Source organism: Cryptotermes secundus, unplaced genomic scaffold (genome assembly GCF_002891405.2).
Source record: "Cryptotermes secundus unplaced genomic scaffold, Csec_1.0 scaffold1359, whole genome shotgun sequence".
Taxonomy (NCBI): domain Eukaryota; kingdom Metazoa; phylum Arthropoda; class Insecta; order Blattodea; family Kalotermitidae; genus Cryptotermes; species Cryptotermes secundus.
The window spans coordinates 488,112-510,911 of NW_019734334.1; the positions used below are offsets into that span (position 1 = coordinate 488,112).

The window sequence follows — 22,800 nt, forward strand, 5'->3', positions numbered from 1 at the left end:
ATAATATAATATCAATTCTGATGTTTGGTATAATTCTTATGTGCATATTTCGGAAGTTTTTCATGCATAAATGCATACATATTTAAGGAATTATTAGGGCATACAAATCCGGTCCCTGCTTATTAGGTAGGCACAATAGATCACTGTGGTCGTGGTGCAAGGGCCAAGAATGCCCACACCTTATACAGTTATTCATTCAACTTATTAATCTCTCTTTTGTCCGTGGTTCTAGTGGCAAGTTCAAGCTCTGCCATTATCTTTTCAGCTGAGGACAAGTATTGTGAGTTTTTGTGTTCAGATTTATAACATTTTAGTAGATGTAAATAAGTGTAATTACTCGTAGAATGGTCAAGTCAAGGAGGATCAGGTGGGCACGGCATGTAGCACGAATGGGAAGAAGAGAATTGCATATAGGTTATTTGTGGGAAAACCAGAAGGAAAGAGACCACTGGGAAGACCAAGGCCTAGGTGGGTGAACAATATTAAAATTAATCTTAGAGGAATAGGATAGGATGATATGGATTAGACTGATCTGGCTCAAGATAGGGACCAGTGGAGGGCTCTTGTGTACACAGTAATGAACCTTCGGGTTCCATAAAATGCTGGGTGGTTCTTGCGTAACTGCAGAATTGGTGGCTTCTCAAAAAAGGCTCTACTCCATGAGTGAGTCTGTGAAATTTGTAAATACATATACGTCAATAAATGTGTATGTAGTTATTGTTTCTATGTGTTTGAATATACCACGTTGCTTAGTGAGCCGAGTACGAGTGGTAGTGGTCGTTCCAGTGGTTACGGCATCAAAGTTCCTAAAATTTTTTTTTAATGTGTAGAATTTCATTAAAATTATATGTATGAAGAAAAACGAAGCAGACTTGAGTTTCACTGCATGCCAGGGACTAACAGCTGAAATGTGTTGCTCAAGCAAGTTGACTGTTTCGCGCATATGCAAGGGGGCAAAAAATGGAAAGAAGAGGACATCGAGAAGGTATTTCTGTCACCTGGGGAGCGCATAAATTAAAAAAAAAAAACGAGCGACAAACCTAGACAACTACCAAAAAATGTTTCACCTAGAACTGTTTTCGAATATTATGACAAAGGCGAATTCCCTACTGTCAAAAAGTAACACTTGCTCTTAGGGCGAGGGGACACCAGGAAAACTCGAAACCGCAATTTCCTTGAATTGTTATAAGCTTGAGTTGGAACACATGATACTAGATGGAGCAGCGCAAATTGAGGAAACGGCCGCTTTGCGGTTGCATTGCGGTTGCCAGTTTCTTTGGTGTGCCCTCGGCCTAACCTCGCCAGTCGCCAAGAGGCGCCAAGAATTCTGATTCGTACTGTACTATGAAATACGCATGATGTGGTATTCTTCATGCCAGTTTGAGGTACGTACGAGGATATACGTAGTGTAATGTTGTACCATACAAAACCCCCGTTTAAAGCACTGATATAACATAACCAAATAAGAAACAAAGACTGTAATAAAATAACAACTTCTTCCAACCGAATTAAAAATAAACTCACTGTAACTTTCACCTAACCCACACATGATGAGAAAGTAAGTTTTTGTTTATATGACGGACATTAGCAGAGTGACTTGACAGCCGGGTTCGATTCCTTATAGGATCAATTATTGATTTATTTGGCGCTGCTTCTAGATTGGCTATGATGCTCAGTCAATCTATCCAGTAGATACTGAATCCTTTCACCCACACGGTAAAGTGACAGCATGAAGTTAATCATTCACTCTGCATCTAGTGCGAGGCTGAAAAATACATGGAGCTAGTATTTCATGTCACCAATAATGATGTGGCACTTAGACATGGAGCATCATAATATTAATATACCTTTTAGGACACAACGTAGAAACCCATCTTCGACCCTAAACTGTAGGAAAAAATCTCTTTGAGATCTGTTTCAGCCTGTTCAGAACTTCTGTATCCAACAGTGACACCATTATGGGTCCTGACCTTCACCTGGCAATCAGAGGTTCAGATACTGTACATATTTCTTTCCAAATGCAGAGAGAGAGAGAAGAGAACCTGCTATTTGGCTCTCCTGCTGCATGGCTACTTTCCGCTTAGTTTATTTGAGCTCATCCCTGCCCAACCCACATAGAATTCAATAATTGTATTAAACTGTGGAACCTTTTTGAAATACAGTAAGTAATACATTGTCATATACATGTACTTATCGAGTGCTCTGATTGTTAGGTGCAAGTAATAGAGCATTTTGGTCATAGTGCTTGAAACTGGTAAATTAGATGGGAACCTCACTGACTCCCTGTACTCTGTAATATTTTGTGCATATCTTTTACAACATTATTTCTATATGCTCATGTTTACATTATATTAATTGCTGAAATTTATCCTTCAGCAAGGTCTTGTGGCCCACCTGCAGATGTTGCACATGGCTGGCATGCTGGAGAGTGCTACACTTATGGATGTCGAGTTACTTATCACTGTGCCGATGGGTTTGAATTGGTTGGGCGCTCTGATCGGCACTGTCAGGCTGATGGATCATGGAGCCCGAAGGAGTTACCTGCATGCGTGCGTAAGTTGCATTCTAGATTTGTTCCAGCTCAAGAACAGTTCAATCCAAATGTAGTATGGGCATAAACAATGTTATTTTTGAAGATACTTAACACTTGGCAGCCCTGTCATTCATTTTTTCAAAGAAGTCTGTATAAATGCAAAGCTCTTGATTGTTAATAGTAATGTGGATACAACATAATAATTACATTATGCACTGTTATTCATCAGTTTCTACACATGCCTACAGTGAAGTTGTTTATGCCCCCTGGATAGTAAGAATTCAGTATATTTTTAATTATACAAGCAGATGTGAATATTATGAGACTAACTGTACACTAAAGCTGTTTGGGAAGCTGCTCAAAATATGTGCTTATTTAAACAGATTATGGTGTAATAGCAGAGGCTGCAAGTCTTCCTTCATCTTGTTAAATTATTTTATGTAGTGTAACTTTTGAATGACCGTATGTTTGATTAGGTTAGCTCACCATAGTATAGCTACATATTATGGCTTAGTTTAGGTGAGGAAAGCACCAGGCATAGCCTTAATCACACCAATTCTTCAGTCCAAGAATACAAATTCATATTATCTTTAACCGTCCGTCAGCCCTTACGTTGGGCTCCACTTATAACTGCTCACTTTGTGTTCTGTGTGGCCCCTTTGTTTGGTGCCACTTATAACTGTCCTCTTAGTTGCCCTTTTTTACTCTCATGTGTGGATCGATGCCTTCCGGTTTCTGGGTCGGTCACCTACCTTCACCGTAGTGTCACTCCTGCTGCTGGGTGGTATCCACGGCTGTGTTGGTCTTGCCTGGCCCTCCACTTTTATCCGCCGCTTCCTGTTGCTGTCTGGTTCAGGGTAGGGTGTAGGATTACTCTGAAATTGAATTTGTGTGGGCGCCAGTGGACTTGGGTGCAATCCTCGAATTCGGAGCGGGGTAAACAATAAGGGGGACGCGGATAGGCGGGCGTTTGGGTTTTCGACTGCTCAGTTGGTAGGACAAGATTCTGTCTCAGGGCGACTGCTGGGTCTTGCTCACACAAGAAGATAGAGAACACTTGAAACACACACTTCACTCAACACTGTTGCTCTTTATTGCAGATGTAAACGAGAAGTACCTATTACAAGGCTGTAGCACTGTTGAATTTGTGTACCGGACTTGTGCAAAACCAATTTAATGTCCGGGAGGTCTAAATGTCGTGATGCTACTCCTGTTACTCCCTAAGATGACTGACTCCTCCGGAGAGACAGAAGTCTTGACGGTTCCGGGAACGCCCGGTTTCCTCTCCTCTGAATTGTGATGATTGGCTGCATCTAAAATTGGGGTGTTAGTCTCACTCACATTCCGCCGATCCCTAACGAGATCCATGTAAATTTGGGCCTAAGTACAAGACGGTCCTTCTGACAGCTCTCAAATAAATGAAGGTACACTAACGATCGCTAGGCATGCCTCTCCAAAAATTATTGCAAGTCGTATCTGTCAAGTATCAAATTTTCAAAGACTCATACCGCCGAAGTTAAACATTGAAATTCCCAGAAAATGCAGTGGGATACTTCCTGTTCTGGGTCTACAAGCAACATGCAGCTTGCTTGTCGCTAAGAAAGACCAGATGTCTTTCTTGGCGTCTGCCGGTGCTGGGGTCAGTTGTGTTTCATCTTTTGTTAACAGTAATACAGTTCGTTTACATGCAGTACATTGTAATTAAGAATGTAAATGAACAACATTGCTGATGTTCCTGCATGGTGCAGTTACATATCACATGGGAGTAACTAGACACTGGTCTTGGACTGATCACTGAATTTATTGTTGTTCAAGTGTTACTGTTGTAGCAATTATGAATGCCAAATAAAATGAATGAATGAATGAACTGAATTTATTGTTTATTTAATTCTCCAAACTACAAATTACTGTAACACTGTCGTTAATCTACATAATCTAGAATAATTACAGCTGCCAACAGCTGCTATTTCTTCACTATCTGTTGCTTGGTAGCAGCTTCTAATAATTTTGGTTCTTTTTGTGACTCCTGTCTTCAATGGCTGGTGACTGATTAATAACCACCAGCTCATAGCGCTCCTGGTCAGTTAATCAGGTAAATTTCTGCTGGCTTTGCCAGCACAATATTGTTAAGATCTGAGCTCTTCATATCCAGTAATGGTGGCTGTTAATATATGACACATCTTCCAGAAAAGTATCAGAAGTACCAGAATTGAACTACATTCAGAGAGATCGAGAGGTAGCCTGAAAATTATATAAATCAATCTGATTACATATTTAATAATATGAAGGATGACATTTTAATTTTGCCACTATAAGATTTATGCTAGCAGTAAATAAGGACAAATGCCAATGAGATATATAAATCCACAAAGATGGAGATGGAAAATGTGTGTTCAAATTTGAGACCGCCTCTGTTGTCTAGTGGTCAGAGGTTCTGGTTACAAATCCAGAGATCAGGTTTCGATTCCCAGTGCTACCAGATTTTCTGATAAGTATTGGGTCTGGAAAGGGGTCTACTCAGCCTAATGAGGATAATTGAGGAGCTATTTCAAGGAAATAGTGGCTCTGGTCTAGAAAACCGAAATTAACGGCCTTGGGGATTCATTGTGCTGACCATGCGACACCTTGTATCCCCTAAAGTTGGCAATAACTTCGCCGACAAGTGGTGGTCACTTGGTCGGTATAGTTTGCTTGCAGACCAAAGCCACTGAGTTTTTTTTTTCTTTGTTCAAGTTCGAAACATGCCCTTCAACTTGTGTTTGTTTAGCCTTAAGCGTTTAATACTCCAGCACATTAGCTTCCATTGTTTCAGAACACGAATATTTTGATGTAAAATCTCGTATTAGAAAGTTAATAGAAAGTCCGTCGAGTGTAACAATATTGTAGCAGTGTCCACACAACAAACATAACTGTGAACATCATTAACAACGACAGTATTTTCATAATTGTAGTAAGTGCCTCTGATGATGGTTGTGTCAAACCGAAGCATGTAAGGCAGAAGTGATAAAGAAGTGACCTACAAATTGTTACACTCGACGGACTTTCTATTAACTTTGTGATTGATAGTGTAACGGACCAAAAATGAAACAATTAAAAATAAAATCTCGTATTAGATATATTTTTCAGAAATATTTTATTTGTAGGTAACCTAGTTGTCATAGGTTCATAGATCTGTTACTTTCTGTATTCAGCAAAATGTGAATTGAAATTTGTTCAGTAACGTACATGTAAAAATGTTCCTCTGGTTGGTATGTTCTTGTTTGCCTGCAAGACAGTGGAGAAATAGGAAGAAGCTTGTAGCACAGTGTGTGATAATTTAGTAGAATTTCACTATCCAGTGACTGTGCATAAATACTGTTCTACATAATTATTGGTGCTTGTAATTTCATCTTTCTTTACATTGCTTTTTTGTTGGTGGTGTTGTGTTTGTGTGTGTTGTGGTTACAGCCGTGCAGTGCCCTCCCCCTGAGAATCCTAACAACGGGAAGGCCATTTATACATCTTGCAGCTACAATTCTGTAGTGTCATATGAATGCAAGTATGGCTACACTCTTGTTGGAGACCCTACACGGAGGTGTGGAGCAGACAAAAGGTGGTCAGGAGTGATGCCGCAGTGCAAGGGTGAGTTAGAATCATTCCTGCTCTTTCAGCACTGCTTGGATTGTGTGTGTGTGTGTGTGTGTGTGTGTGAGAATGTAATATATTGCCATTACATTCCTTTTGCTGAAGAGTTTCAAGCTGGCAAATGGTTAGTGTGCTAACTTTACTTTATTGACACAGTCTGTGTATCATCAGTTATAACAACAAATATATATATATATTGCTTATTTTGCACAAATGGGAGTCGTTTCATCATATGTAAAAAAGCATACAATTGGTGCTCAGTTATATCTATAGTATGTAATTCATAAATTTCTTTACATGAGTGAAATTTTCAGATTTTTTTATGCATGATGAACCAATGCTGCTCATTCTTAGCTTGAAAATCAATGTAATATTGTAAAAGCTAGTGTGTTCTTTTTAAACACATCATCATATAACTCTTCACTTAAAGACAAGACAGCTGTGCACAAATAGAAAAGTAAACCTGCATGTGATATTACCAACTTGAATGAAACATGAATTCTCCAGAGAATATAGCATGATTACCCTGGAAAATTCATGATTTATATGCAATAATCTCTCAAGGAAAATAACAGACAATACGAACACAAGTAATTTTATTAAGAAAAATGCAGCATGCTGACAGTCACTAGCATGAGAGTTATCCATATAAAATTTTTATGCTGCAAAACTGGATACCTAGCTGCAAATTGCAGAAGGACTTGATTTTGGAAAGAGTATACTGACATTTTACCTTTCAAAATCAAACACCTTTAAAATGAAGTCCTGCCCCTCTTATTTTGTTATTTCTATAAATTTATCTCTTCATGCTTCAGCTTTAATTATGATTGCTAAATATTATACCTAACACTTTAATTGAAATTTATAATAACTTCAATTTGTTTACTCATAAGAATTAATTTTTCAGGAGTGTATTTCTTCAATGGCATATGCCTGTTGAATGTCTTGGCATGTTCTGCTTCTAAAAATCTCAGCATGATCTAAAATAAATGGGGTGTGTTTTCTTAAAATTATTGAATCATTCCTTTCAATGTTTGTGTTTTAATTCATATTCATAAAGTAACTCAATTGGCTTTTGCTACATCGCTGATGCCTTATGGTGAAAAACGATACTTCTGTATCTGTCTTACATTTCTTCGTATTGTCTGTGTTCTTTCCGGGTTAGAGATTAACTGCGGTCACCCCGGCCCTCTGTACAATGGTTGGCTTGAGAATATAGAGGCTGGAACTGGTCTTGGAGCCAGTATAATCTTCCGGTGCCATGAAGGCATGAAGCTGATAGGCAAGACATCATCTGTATGCCAGATAGATGGACACTGGCGGTATCCACTGCCCCTGTGTCTTGGTGAGTAACTGGGAAGCTGAATCACTTCTCACCAATTGGTAATAACAGTGCAAGTGCTGGACAGTTTATGTTAGTGTTGTGGTTAGACACTCAGATTTATTTCCATTAGTGGTACAGCTAGTTGTGTTTGTATATAACACACTTAGTACTTTGTTTCACATTGGTAATCTATGTCTGGATAATTCTATAATGGAAGCATAACCTATATTGTAGCCTTTAAACATATCAGGAATTTTGCATGATATCTCTTTTTGTATTAAAAATTGCAAATATGGCGCCAAAGCAAAAGTTTTGAATTATGTTTTTTGAGATCCATTCTGAGAGACTTTTCAATTGTGGACATTATGTACACAAATGTATTCTCTGAGTTGTATAACTATTAATTTAGGATCCACGTTAGCCTCTGTGTCTAGATGAAGAATAAATGTCAAAAAAGGTCTTTTCCTTATAAAACATAGTAATGAAAGAAACATGTATGATAGCTCAGTACAGAAAAACACTATTAAATACATCTTAATGCTTACACTGGTACACACACATGGAGTCAAAATTCTGTGGCCAAATTTTGGGTGATGTTCAGAAGATAATTTAGGGCAGAAAATATAAACAAATGGTTGTTCTGTTCACCACTTTTTGATAGTCATGATGTTTCAGACTTCAAGCCTTGATTTTTTTGTTCGTATGGTGGTGCCTACATAACATATCAAGACAGAACTCAAACTACATTCCCATATGTCTGACTTTATTTTAGATGGCAAATTAGTAATAACAGCAGAACTAGATGGCACAATTTACTGATACTGAATATACTAATATGCATTTCATGTGTGACTATGAGATAGAAATGCTAGAATTGCATGAAGGGAATGCCGGCATTGGTATACAGTTTGGAGGCTACCCAGCGCACATGTTTACAGCACTACACTGCAAGCTGAGGCAAACAGATGCATTCATGCCACATATGTTGGCTGTGGTAGATGCAGTGTGCAGACTGAAGAGAAAGTGTTAGGTTTGGTGCTATAGATGCTAATCTGCTGACTAACATTCTCAGATTTAATATGAAATAAGCTCTTTCATAGTGCAGTAAACACCCTATTATCTTGCATGTAAGAGGAATTGGATGTTCTGATTACAGGAATCTGCCATTTGTCTGAGGGAAACTCTTACAGAAATCCAATTTATATGTTATTTTGGCCTTTTCCTTTGTTCTACATTTTTCCATTTTCTGTTTCAAAGTAAAAACAAAGCGTTTTCACTTTAATTCCTGTGTGGGAACTTCTTAGATGACATAGTGGATGGATGGGTGAAATATTTTGTGTATGCTATGATACACTCACTAGTTCAACCAGCCTGTACTATAATCACATATCACTTTGACTGTAATGGCACCTGCATGAGGGAGGATGATGGGCAGTGCTTCAACTGGTGTTTGGGAGAACTACCATGTGCTGGGTGAATGTATGCACAGTGTATCTTTATTTTTGGAGTAACTATATAAAAATACTAAATGATCTTCAAATATTTTGCCAAATGCTTAAATACCAGATAACTAGGAGTGCACTGTGTATATGTATATACATCAGACATTTAAATCTGAAAGTGTTCTACATTATTGGGTTCACTGTTTAAAAAATATTCTTTTAGAATATTCTCTGAAGATAAATAATGAAAAAGGAAGTTAAAAATTAAGGATTAAGGTCTGATGAGATTTAAAACTTGTATTGAGAACAAAATATTGGAACCAGTTAATACTCGTATTTTATGTTGTCAAAAATGTAATGTGTCTTGTCAGGGACAGGAAGACAAAGAGACATAAAGAATATATGAACTTTCAATGGTGGAAGTCTTGTGTAGGAGGATAAGGATGTGAGAAAACTCCCTTGCAGTGCTTTCATCTTGTGAGGAGGAAAGAATATTAACAGGAAGCGTTTTTCCTTGTACCATTGTATAGAATGTAATGTAATTCAGTATACAGTTTTAATAATTTTCGTTGACTGAACAGAAAATAATGTTATATAATACATTTACAGGCATGATAAAAGGCAAGTTGTGTTTTGCAGTTTGAGAGGACTGCATCAGTATTTGTCAGTACTGGTTTAAATGATTTGTGATATACAAGCATTAACAAGAGAATGCATTTACGAATAGCAGTTGCAAGGAAGGGATGGGCAGGTATTAAAATGTATAATATTTTTATAATTAAACAAAATAAATATAAAGCAAGAGGGGAAAATGTCACAAAGTATTCATACTATTTCTCTGTAGTAATACAGTCAAGGAAAATGCAAACATTCTTGCAAAGTGTGTACCACTGATGCCATGAATACTGTAATTTTATCTTATAGTAGTTACAACCTTTTCCTCTAATTTGCACACAGTTCACTCTTTGAACCCCACTAATTATACTTCATAATGTGGACAGCAGATTCAATTTGGTTCCCTTCATCTTAATTACTATTCTTTTTTGTGACTTGTTGGGAATGATATGTTAGCTATGATGACAACCAATTTAACTCTAGTATATGAATATGTAAATAAACTTAATTTCCCTTCGTTACATTTTTTGTAGCTCCATGTGTGGTGCCTCATATTCAGCAAAGTCGTGTGGTGCTGCTGACTGACTCCAACAATAGCTCCGTGGTAGACTCAACACACGTTGTTCAACATGGTGAGAAGCTCAGCGTGGAATGTGAATCACGTTATGAATTCCTTGCAGGCAACAACACACCAGTAGAGTGCAATAATGGTACTTGGACACACATACCAATATGTGAACCAGGTATGACAAGGATTACAATACAAAAAGTACAACATTAGTTAAATATGTTTGAATATGTCTGTGAATCCACGCTTTTTTTTTTGTAACATATTATCTCTCCTTTTGTAAACACTCAACTTATAAATTTTTGCTACAACAAGACATTGTCATTTGTACCTCTTTTTCACTTGGCAAACTTTATTTTCATCACAACGAACAACTTACATTCTCAAGTTCAGTAACTTTTGCATAAGAATGAGAACTTCATTTTCACATTATGAACAGTCTTCAGAGAATGAATTACCTACATAAGTTGAGGGATACCTACACAATGTTCATTTTATGTTGCTTTAACTTTAAAATTGTCAGTCTTGACCCATTATTAGACTGGAAGGTAATTTATGATTTTTAGATAGTGTTTGATGGACAAATTTCTTATTTCTATTTATTTTAACATATATCATGACGTCCTATTTAAAACTAAAATTTGTTTTAAATTTAAACAAGCCTGACACTAAACCAAAACACAGTTTTCAGAATGTTGAATTAAGTCTGACGTGAGGATTTGCGAATGTAAGCTATTATATAGAGCTAACACAAAGATAAGGACAATGAAAGGGCTTGAGGAATCATACTATACAGCTCATGGGCAATTGTCTGAAGTTACAAAAGGAAGAGGAACCAGTGAAGTGCTTAAAAATGAACACTAAAAAGAATGTATCAATGCTCCATAAAGGGCTGTCACCCTTTCTTGTGCTTCATAGTCACACCTTTTCATATGTGTTTTTATTGCAAACTGGTGCAACATTAGTCTCTCAGCCAGAATTTTGTCATTTTCGTTCATATGTTCTACATTTTGTTGTATCACTAGTATGTGGCATATCTGTCAATCACAAATTTTTACACTGATACTCGTATATTGGGTTTCTGGACTTTATCCAATATCCTGGTTTTTAAGATAACAAAAACACGACGTTTCGGAAACTGGATCTGTTTCCATCCACTGGTCCAGTGATTGAGGCTAGCTCTTTCTAACGGACCCAACAGAATAGGTGTTCCCCTTTTCCTTCACCTGAGGACGGAAACAGATCCAGTTTCCGAAACGTCGTGTTTTTATTTGTTATCTTAAAAACCAGGACGATGGATAAAGTCCAGAAATCCAATATATCAGTGTTTTATACACCATCGTCAGAATCCTATAGTAACTACACAAATTTTTATTTTCTATAATTATCGTTTATTGAAATGTTAACGCGCTACATGTTTCAGTTAAGATCATCATCAGGCACTTCATAAACAATAACATGCATCACTGTTCATTACTGAACTGCTCGTGCAATGGATCCATTGCTGCTAGTTTTACCATGTAAAATATGAAACAGTACATTTAATTCATATTCATACATCTAGATTAAAATATTTGAATGTATTGAAATTATTTATAAATAATCAATTAAATTTTAGAGTACTAATTGTTTATACGTTTTTGTTAAAATTGTTTAGTTTCATGTTTTTTTTTTTTGTATAAGTGGGTAGGGGAATGGTAAGAATATGGAAATTTTTAAATTTTATTTTTATTTTTTATTACTGATGTAGGTGTATATTAGGCATATCTTGTTATTATGATCACATTTGTGTTTCTGTTAGCTAAGCTAGGGTATTTTGTAGGCAGGGTGATTTTGTGTTGTTGTTACCATTGGTCACATGCTAAGGCTGCACCATAGCTCAAGCGGTTAGTCACTAGCTTCCCACCATGGTGGCCCGGATTTTATCCCAGGTCTGGTCAAGTGGGATTTGTGGTGGACAAAGTGGCATATGTGAATCTTAAAAAAATAGAAGCTGAGAGAATGAAATCGATTCATCTGGTTCAGGATAGGATCCATTGGCAGACTCTTGTAAAGTTAGCTTCTGAAGGAGGACCCTGACTCTGTGGAGTTAATTATTTGTTGTTGGAAATCTGGGGGTGAAACAAATTCCATCGGACCCAACGCAAGTGTCTGAAGTAGCAGAACTGTTTTTGGAGATAGTTTCTTTGACATGTTATGTCAACAAACTAACAGATACTATCTCCAACACCGTGAAGAGTATGACAGAAGTTATAAGGTGTTGAAGTGGGTGGATGTCACTTCAGCAGAAATGAAAAAATTTTTTGCAATAAGCTTTCCAATGGGGGCGGGGCATGCGGTAGCATAGTGGTTGAGGGGCTATGCTACAAGCCAGAAGGTCGCGGGTTCAAGTCCCGATGAGGTCATTGGATTTTTTCAGTTGACCTAATCCTTCCAGCCGCACTAGGCCCTGGGGTTTACTCAGCCTCTAACAGAAATGAGTACCAGGAATTAATTAAATAATTTTCCTGGGGAGTGAAGTGCAGCCGGCCCGTAAGGCTGACAACCTTACCGCCATCTTTGAGCCGATTGTCTAGATAGTGTGGGACCCTCAACGTCTCACAACCCTATGAGCCTTCATGGCCTGGTACAGGGATAGCTTTATTATTTTTTTTACTTTTTATCTTTCTAATGGGCCATACAAGGAGGGATAATCTAAAAGAGTATTGGTCAACACATCCATTTTTATAAATTCCCATTTTCGGCAAACTAATGAGCTGTAAGAGATTTGAACAAATTTGGTGGTGTTTGCATTTGAATAATAATGAACTGCAACCACAATCAACAAGCAGGCTTTTCAAAATTCTGCCCTTATTAAACTTTTTCATTCAGAAATTTCAGACAGTTTATAAGTCAAACCAACAACTATCTTTGGGCAAATCTGTGATTCCTTGGAGGGGAAGGCTTCGTATGCCAACATATAATCCTGGGAAACTTACAAAGTATGGCCTACTTGTTCGTGTAGTTACTGAAAGCACTTCAGGCTACATTGGAAATTTAGAAATTTATTCTGGTGAAGGCAAAAAATTACAATTCCATTTTGGAACTATAATGGTCCTCTTAGAGCCCTTATGTTGGGCTCCACTTAATCCTTTGTAACCATCCCTCCTTCCTTCCGCCTGCGTCTCCATCTGAATAGTAGTGCAGGGAGTGGTAGTCAATGCCGATCGGCCCCTCTGCTCCGATGACCACTTTGCTGCTGTCCTACCTGGTGTTGCCACTTCTGAAGTTGGTAGGTCATAGCTGGTTTTGCCTTGAACCAGCTCCACCACTTCTTCCTTCCATTGAGATTATTGGGGGTTGGATTTCATGATGGGATCTGATAGTGTGGGTGCCAGCAAACAGCTAGAGACTGTTTACGGTTCATAGTAAAGTGGGGGGGGGAAGGAGTGAGCATGTGAAAGCTGACGGTGGGTTTGGCTAGACAGTGGAGATGAGTCTCTCTTCAGGTCGGATACAGGTCAGGCTCAGACAAGTGAGGGTGGAGCACCTCTAATTAACACAATTCACCATACCACCACAACACTTTATTGTTGTTCTTAAAGACACTCGGCTGCATAAATTCTCACAATCTGATTTAGTTTCAGCTTACAAGCAGCTGGTTTTACACATACACTAAAATGCACTCGATCAACTCGCCAGATTCCTTTGTGACGCGCTCTTGTTGATTAAGCTAAATCTTAATATGAGTCGTTATGAGAGCAAAATTTTGTACTTCTTAGAATTATCTTTTAGCACGTGTGATGCGGGGTTTGCCTCCACCAAGTTCAAAAGTTGATAGACGACTAAAGTCTTAGACTGAACTCTCTGCCGAGGCAGAGGTCTTAAGTGAGTTGTATCTGCCTATTCTCCTCTCCTCCTAATTTCCCTGATAGGCTGATTCAAATAAGGGGAGTTGGCTTAATTTTGGTTCCGGCCAATGACAGATTATTTTAAGGGAATTTCGCCCTAAAAGACCAAACGGCGAAATTGACAGCGATGCAACTAATGAGGGGTCGCTAATGATCTCCTGGCACTCCCACTTTTGACTTATGGCTGGTAGAAACTGTCACTCCTCGAATTCTCAAAGTGTCTTGCCGCTGCAAGTCTAATTCTCAATTTCTAAAAAAACCCAGTGGGGTTTCTTGAAGTATCAATTTCTGCCCTTTTGGAAAATAACACCAGATGCTTGGGCGCAATGACTAGCAGATGTCCTTGTCCGCTCAAGTTTGGTCTATCTGCTCATCGCCTATTCCTTGTTCTTACAGTGTGTCTTAAACCTTTGTTTCTTCATAAATTCTTATTATTAACAATTATAAAAGACAAGTCCGTCCAATGTGACTATTTCAGTTTTCTCACTTCATGATTCACTAGCCTTACATGTTTCGATCCATTTGGATCATCTTCAGAGGCACCAAACACTTTTTTGAAACCACTATCACAACAGTTGTCAATCAAATACACATGTAATGTCCAAGTACACAATGTTCCATCTATCAGTCACAGCAGCCTTTCTGGTTATAGAAATATTTAAAGTTGTTTTAAAGTTTTAAAAACTTTGTTAAAAATTAAAATTCATAAACCATACGGTTCGTGTCAATAACCTCTGTCGTCTCTCTTCAAGGTGGCCGATGTTGTGCCGCCTATGTAACTTGAGTAGGGAGATTCTTAATATTGTCCTTTATGATGTCTTGGCCCACTGTGCTGTGTATACACAGAGAGACAACAGAGGTTATTGACATGAACCGTATGGTTTATGAATTTTAATTTTTAACAAAGTTTCTAAAACTTTAAAACAACTTTAAATATTTATATAACCAGAAAGGCTGCTGTGACTGATAGATGGAACATTGTGTACTTGGACATTACATGTGTATTTGATTGACAACTGTTGTGATAGTGGTTTCAAAAAAGTGTTTGGTGCCTCTGAAGATGATCCAAATGGATCGAAACATGTAAGGCTAGTGAATCATCAAGTGAGAAAACTGAAATAGTCACATTGGACGGACTTGTCTTTTATAATTGTAACTGTTAGTGTGACAGACCAAAATGAAACAAATCAAAATCTTATTATTAAGTCTATCAGCTACTGAAATAAAAGAGGGGGGGAGGGAAGGATTTCAATGGTGCGGTTACAGAGCCCTATCTTGATCAAAATTACCATGACTATCAAGACAATTATTATAACAGTGTGGCAACTGCAGAATACCTTCTTTCGAGAAAAGTACGTGTTTGTGGAACAATTAGGATGAGGAGAGGCCTTCCTGCAGATCTGAAAAAGGAAGGTAACTCCCTGAAAGGTGGTGAAACCACATTCAAGAAGAAGGGGGATATTCTTCTTCAGTCCTGAAAGGATACTCGTGTTGTGAATATGATTTCCACAATTCACAATTCGAGCATGGTTGATGTTCAAAGGAGAAATGGACAAGTGAAGAAGCCTATCTGTATTTCTGAGTATAATATGTTCATGAAGGGAGTTGATAGAGCCGATCAATACTTGGCCTATTATTCTCTTCCTAGATAAACAATAAAGTGGAAAAGAAAGTTGCCTTGCGACTTATAAATTGTGCCATTTTCAATTCATTTTTGGTTTACAAAAGTCTAAACCCTGATTTGAAATTGAAATACAAAGCATTTCTGATGAATATGGCAAAGGCCTGGGCTACAGACCAGATGGTGGCGGCAGAACCAGAGTCAGACACCCACATAGGCCTCATGTGGACACCCCTGGGCGACTCTCAGGTAATATACAGAAACATACCCTCATGAAAATTGAGAAGAGTGAACATTCCAAGGGGAAGCATCCTTCTAGGCAATGCCATGTTTGCACAGTTCACAAAAAAGGGAGTATGACTGTCTACATTGCAGGTTCTGTGTAACGCCACTTCACAAAGGGGAATGTTTCCAGAAATATCACACTTTCAAGCACTTCTAGGGGCATTGATAAGTGTTGTCCAAAAATTTTAGTTCATAAAATTAATTAGGAGATTTTATATTAATTTTTAAATTGAACAATGCACAAGTTAGGGTAGTAGGTTTAAAAATGCCAGTCCCCAGGGTGATTTAAATATTTAAATTGCTGGTCTGCAAAGTGTTAACATGTGTTCCTTCTAATGCTGATGTGTCATTTCTAGCTCGGTGTAAACGAATGCCTAAGGCTCCTCGTAATGGTATGGTAATTGCACCTAAAACAGAGCATGGAATGCGAGCAAGATTCAAATGCAAGGATGGCTACACTCTTCGGGGGGCAAATATCACAAAATGTTTGTATGGCAACTGGACTGATGTTCAACCATACTGTCAAGAGGGTGAGCTACAACCTTTCTTTCATTTGAATTGTTTCTTCCACAGTTTTCAGTTTATTCTGGCAATTTACTAAATATGTGTGCTGTGTCTAAAAGTCTGTTAGCAAGGTATGAATTAAAATATATATCTAAGTGCAGTATGTTTAAGGACTTTACCAGAACATATGGAACATACACCATTCATGGTATAAGACATATACTATTCTCTCAGTTTCAGAGAACATGACACATAAAAAGGTAAAGTTGTCCCTGTGCTTAACTAATTAAACACTATGCCATGAAGGCATATGGGGGAGTGGATGTATAGATCCACATTCTCTTGACCTTGGCACTAGCTGGAGGAGGAAACATAACATGTAATAATAGGTGGCATCTACTTCTGCATCCATTGAACCCAGTGGAATGCTGTTTAGGTCTGTGCATTCAAAATATTTATACATAATTAGCGAAATTTTAAAGTAATCGTCTCAGATTTGTCTCATAATTTGTGTATAAATATACTGCATCTGTGCAGCACTAAAATATTGTTGCTTTACACAGCTGTCAAAATAGCCAACCACACAAACTGGAAGGTGTTAATTCAGCCATCAGAGTAAATAAGTGGAGTAACACTAAGAACTAATCAATATTTTTTTTGTATTATTGACTGTATATAATCCTGCAAGTGACAAGCAACTTTGCAGTCCTGTTTCATAATGTCATGGCCTAGAAAAGTGTCGTAGCCCTGTTCAACATTACTGTTGGCCCAGACCGGGCTCCATGTACTGTCACCTCCTTCTCTGGGTTCAAATGTTCACCTCCCTTGCAATCTGTCTACCTAACTGATTCAGTTCTTCACCCTACCCACTTGAATCCTGCAGATGAAGGAAGCTTATTATTCCAAAATGTCGGTATCTACCTACAAGACTATTTGGTGTCACAGTCCAGAATACCTCAATGTAAACAATCACTGCCCTAAAAACCTCACTACTTTTCAAGGAACAGGTAGCTTGCAGAAATGTAAACAGTAAAAGAAGAGGAATGTTACAGCCATACCCCAGGCACTGAGCAAAATAATTACAATTATAAAGAAGTACGAACATAGCTGGTACCAGAATTGAACTAAGTTACAAAATAAGAGGGACAATGTAAAAATAATTACATTGTATTGATTGAAATAATACATACAGCCAATTACATTTTGACTATTTCTGTGATTCAAGCTGAAGTCTTTATTCTGAACTTAATTGAGATGAGATGTAATCTTTACATAGTCTGAAAGCCGTTGTGCACTAATAATTGTAGACTTTATATTCATTACAGCATAGTTAACAGTTCATTACAGTTCATTAAGTAACAGAAGAAAAGATTTCAACACAGGCATTATGAGTAGTGAATATAGGGTTTAACAATTTGAAAATGTCCCAGAACATATTCAACTTTTTCAATGTTTTTAAAATGGACATAAAATAGTTCCCCATTGTGTTCTTGGTCAAGAAGTGAAGAGTGTTCTGAAGTACTTAGCAAGTTGGCTCTCAAGCAATAACATTTTTATTTGTATTCTGGAGGTGCCTGATTTGAATCTGTTCTAAGATGCTGGTTATTCTGATTGAGGTTTTCGTGATTTTTCTCAGTGTGTCTATGAGAACGCCAAGACAGTAACTTAAATTGGGTCATAACTGATTCCTTCCAAAGCCTTTCCATTTCAGCATTACTATTGTCCTGCCATTCGGTGTTATACAGTCTGAGTCACTGGCAGTGAGTTTAAATAAATTAAAAACAAATAAATCGAAGTATAAATGTTCTGAGATAATAGCAAGGCCATTTATATATGTAAAGTATTGCTCTCCAAGAACAGAAAAGCTTTATTGTTGCATAATGTTTTTATATTATCAATTTTAAAAAGAGCATCAAATCATGCCACAATTTCTAGAAGCATTACAGGATAAGATAAAGACTGTATGATAGAAGCATTTAATTATGTGGATAGCAGTAAAGAAACTAAAACTTTTAGTTGGCCAGCATTAAATTTCATTGCCTAACATTATTTAAGAAGCTGTAAAACTTTATTTTGTAGTTTACTGTCCGTTTCCTGGCTACATTGAGAATGGACGTGTGATGCTGGTTGGGAATATGGGTGTGTATGATTACCGACCGTATGTGCGAAAGGTGACAAACAACAAACAAATAATGTATGAATGTGAGCGTGGTTATGTTTTGACTGATGGGCCACCTGGTGCAACATGTATTGGAGGAAGATGGAGTCCAAAACAACTACCCAGGTAAGTAGATGCTATAGTGATAATTTCAGTACAGTAGTTTCCTTTTGTAGTATGTCTTATTAAATTTAAGATGTTAAAATGCATCTTCCCCATCTTTTCTTTTCTCAATTTCTTACTCGTCATATCTGTAAATAGCCTTATCTGGTGTGGCTCAGATAGGATTAGGACATGATCAGGCATGGAAGTTCAGCAGAAATTGGAAGACTGGTCAGCTAATGAATTGAAAAGTTGTGCATAATTGAACAAAGAATGTAATAGGAATGTTGCTCATCTTCAAATAAAATAACCAAATGGCTGATAAGCAAATATTGAGTTTTGTAAATAACAAAGGCCGTAGCATAATCAGTAATCGAAGAGTAAGTTAAGAAACCCACTGGGGCTTCCATGTCGTCTACTATGTCAAAAGTGAAAACCCTCAGCTTTTGACAAACCAAAAACTCACCTTGGCAGGGGTGCCATGCAGCCTAGCTGCTTCGTCCAAGAGGCAATTAAAAATCAAAACAATATTAGAAAGGCAGCCAAACATAACTTATAAGTTGTCTTCCCAAACAGTAAGTGTGAGGATCAAAGGTAAGCCTGGGGATTAAAGATAATCGTAGGGAAATGCACACCCACAAGGCACATAGACTGGAAAAATGGCAAGGTGAGGCCCATACGCTCCTGTGTGGTTGTGTTTCACGCAGCACGATAACTGTAAATGTAATTGTTATCATTATCTTCATCCTCTGTCTTTCCAGTATTAGGCCTGTTGAGACCTGTTACCAGCATTACAAAACAGTATCCTTCCATCATTTCAGAGGTCTTACCAGCTTCTTTTCGTATAGCTCATTTTCATATATTCTTACCTGTGGATGGTCAGAAGTTTTGTCTGTCATGCATAATTTCAGTTACAACATCAAAAATATAAATTTTGTGTTTAATTGTCACAACACATCTTTGATAATGTTTTTAGAATGGTATATTTTTAGATTTTAAGTTTGTTTTACCCTTGGTATTATTTTAAATATACAGATGTGTGCCTGGTATGCACCCACGCCTTCGCTGGAGCCGATCACTCCGTGCCAAGCGAGCACTGCTCATGACACAAAATCAACGTCAGCAGCTGTGGCAGCGAGATCGACGGAGGCGTAACAAGAAAGGACGCAAAGCAAAGAAAAGGGGAGGCAAGGGGAAAGGTAATATTTGACATCACCTTCCCATTCAGGTAAATCAGTTTGTAAAAAACATCACTGGTTGCAGTACTGAGTTTAAATAAAAATTTGCAGAGATTTTCTGCATAAGTGTAATGGTAACACTTGTGTAACTCTTCCCTTTAGGACTTTGTGTATCATCCAGTTTCATGAAAGCTCTTTTAATGATGACATGACAGATTGTTTAAAACTGTTATTTTGGGCTTTACCCATCATCCAAGTTCATTAAACCATGGATGATAGATTAAGTCCAAAATACTAGTTGTAAAGAATGTGTTACACCAGTGTCAAAAAAAAACTTTGAAATTAGGAGTGTTTATGCTTTTTGATCTTCAGATCAAAGTGCTTGTGTTAATCTGTTTTACAATGGCAGTATGGCCTCCAGGCATAAAACCTCCTGGAATAACATATTCTTAAGGATCAATTATAAAATATTCTGATTTAGTTTACTTCAGAAATGGACTGTGCACTCCATATCTAGTTTATATTTCATGCTTCTCATTGGAAGACAGACTATCACCATTCCAAAATCAAGTTGTGTACCATGTTTTGCAATATGTTCCTAAGATGTCCGGTAATTTTAACGATTGCTTTACTATTTCTGATGTCTTATAAATTCATGACACATTGTCATGTACTATTAATATTTTTTTCTGTACAAATAACTTAGTGCTGTCAAATATTTTTACGAGCTTAATCTGTTGTGTGGGAATGTCAGGTGATACACGTGACAGTAAATGATGGTCCATACTTGACAATAATCTGTCTCACCTATAAAAATTTTCTTTTATCTCTGACATTATCTTCACTTGTCTTTCTGTTTATTATTTAGCTAACTTATGACAGTTGTTTACTGTCAGTATATAGTTACTTAGTGTATCAATACTTTGAGTTCCAAGAAAATGGTAGGCCAAAAGCCCATAGTCAAGATTTCAAATACTGCTCCATATTTACTGACAGCCCATTTAAATGCACAAGCAAAGGGTCAACATTGATATGAAAGTGTTCATTATTTTGTTATTAATGTAAAAACTCTATTCACAGCTGGACCATGTGAAGTAATCTCTGAGGAGCCATTTGTAAACATAGAAGTTGTTAAAGCTGGACGAGATCCTAATCAGACATTCTCACCTGGGACTGTTGTTAAAGTTTCCTGTGGAAAGGGATATGGACTCAACATAGGTGCCAATGTCACAGCAAAATGTGTCAGAGGGCAATGGAAACCTGCCAAACCTGAGTGTCTAATCTGTAAGAAGGCTTTTCTTTTTCTTTTAATGTAGTGAGAGAGAAATGAGCAGTAACCATGCCATCTGTGTATATATACACGTAAATGATCTAGCAGAGGCAAAGTTTAAATTATCACTGCTTCATTATGCACCACACCATGAAGACATATGCAGGAGTGGAGGTAAAGCTGCCATTAGATGGAAGTGAGAGGCCAATTTCCTACTCTTTACTGTATTGCTGGGGAATGAACCTCCAGTATCCATTAGATAGGAGGCTAAATGGTTATCAGAACCAATCTGTATGTTGTGGAGAAAAGAAAAATCTCGTATCCCTGCTAGGAATCAAACACAAATTCCCCATTTGTCCACCCGTAACCTAGTTGCTATACTGACTGAACTACCCTGGGTTCACAAAGACCTGCAGCTATTGAAAGGATATCTCATATTTATGGATTTATGGTTGGCTTATTCAGTTAAGTAACTTAACAAAAGCTGGTAAGTTAGTGAATATTGCTTCTAGCCCATATTAGGCATTATAAGCATTTTTAGTATGAGGGTGGTTCATAGTTAACCAGGACTTTAATTTTTTCTGAAGACATAGGCACCAGAAAAATGAACGTCTGTTGTAGACAGTTGGTGGCAGTACCATGCTCACTACCTGGCAGGTGGCCATGTGCATCACTTCTGTACATTATAGATAGTGCAAGTTGGCCTCACACCTTTTCTCTCCTAGTGTAGAACAATGCTGTATCATTAAATTCCTAGTGCAAGAGAAAGTGAAACCAGTAGAAATTCTTAATAGGTTAACCTTTAAGTGCCGAAGTGCCCCGTTTGTACCAGTGGTGAGTAAGGTCGTCGTGACCAAAGTACCCCGTTTTGGCCAGTCAGGCATTTAAACTCCGCTGGTGGAAGCACGCGCACATGCCGCTAGTAGAAGCCATGCACAGTCCTAAATATTTATTTTTAAATTTATTAATTACCAGACAGACTTGAGTAAAACCCTAATAGAGGAATTAAAATAGTATCTAAATGAACAACAGCAAATAAAAATATACGTATGAGTTATGCCAAAACTTATCCACGTTCCAGTAATTTTATTGCAGATTCTGCAGATAGGTATGTTAAAAATATATTGTAAAATTCGGTGTATATACCTGTTTTGTTGTTACCTTCTTGATATATATATAGGCTGAAATTATACTACAGTATTCGATTTCACTACAAATGCACACAAAACAGATCACACTCTGTATCTCAGCCACGATGCAGCTGTCTGTTCATTCAAATAGAAGGGGCAATAATCTTTTGCAGTTCTAACGGAAGGTCTTAGCACTGAGGAAGGGACTGCTCTAGCTTTCTCTTGAATAGCCATGCTTTCATTCTTCTGTCCTTCAGTCAAAAGATTCAAAAATCCAAAGAGTGTAAGAAGTGCTAGCAGAAGACCAAATGATTTTATTGCTTCCATCTGTTTTATGACACCAGGGACTGCTAAAATTTGTCAAGTGTTACAAACAGAAATGAGTTTATAATGCAGAACAACTCTGTGAAAAACTGGGAAACCATTTTTGCATGCGCATCAAAATTAAAACACAAAAAATTGATAATAGGGTATAACACTTTGTATTAAAAATTTCAAATCTTCCATTATAATACGTGACACTATGTTCTTTGCTGATATAAACAAAGTTAATTCC

The 22,800-nt window shown here is 37.5% G+C and overlaps 1 protein-coding gene across 6 annotated transcripts in view; it reads left to right on the plus strand.

Annotated features, from left to right (window-relative positions):
• The window catches only part of LOC111868702 (sushi, von Willebrand factor type A, EGF and pentraxin domain-containing protein 1), a 372,141-nt gene that overhangs the window by 298,895 nt on the left and 50,446 nt on the right, over positions 1-22,800 (plus strand). For 4 of the 6 annotated variants that reach the window (XM_023859599.2, XM_023859603.2, XM_023859601.2 and 1 more), the window contains exons 6-13: positions 2,377-2,553; positions 5,972-6,154; positions 7,323-7,502; positions 10,072-10,281; positions 16,259-16,432; positions 18,486-18,690; positions 19,702-19,865; positions 20,925-21,128. In XM_023859599.2, coding sequence (XP_023715367.1) covers positions 2,377-2,553; positions 5,972-6,154; positions 7,323-7,502; positions 10,072-10,281; positions 16,259-16,432; positions 18,486-18,690; positions 19,702-19,865; positions 20,925-21,128 — 1,497 coding nt within the window. The remainder of the gene's footprint in view (positions 1-2,376; positions 2,554-5,971; positions 6,155-7,322; positions 7,503-10,071; positions 10,282-16,258; positions 16,433-18,485; positions 18,691-19,701; positions 19,866-20,924; positions 21,129-22,800) is intronic. The other 2 variants (XM_023859600.2, XM_023859604.2) reach the window with 2 other exon arrangements.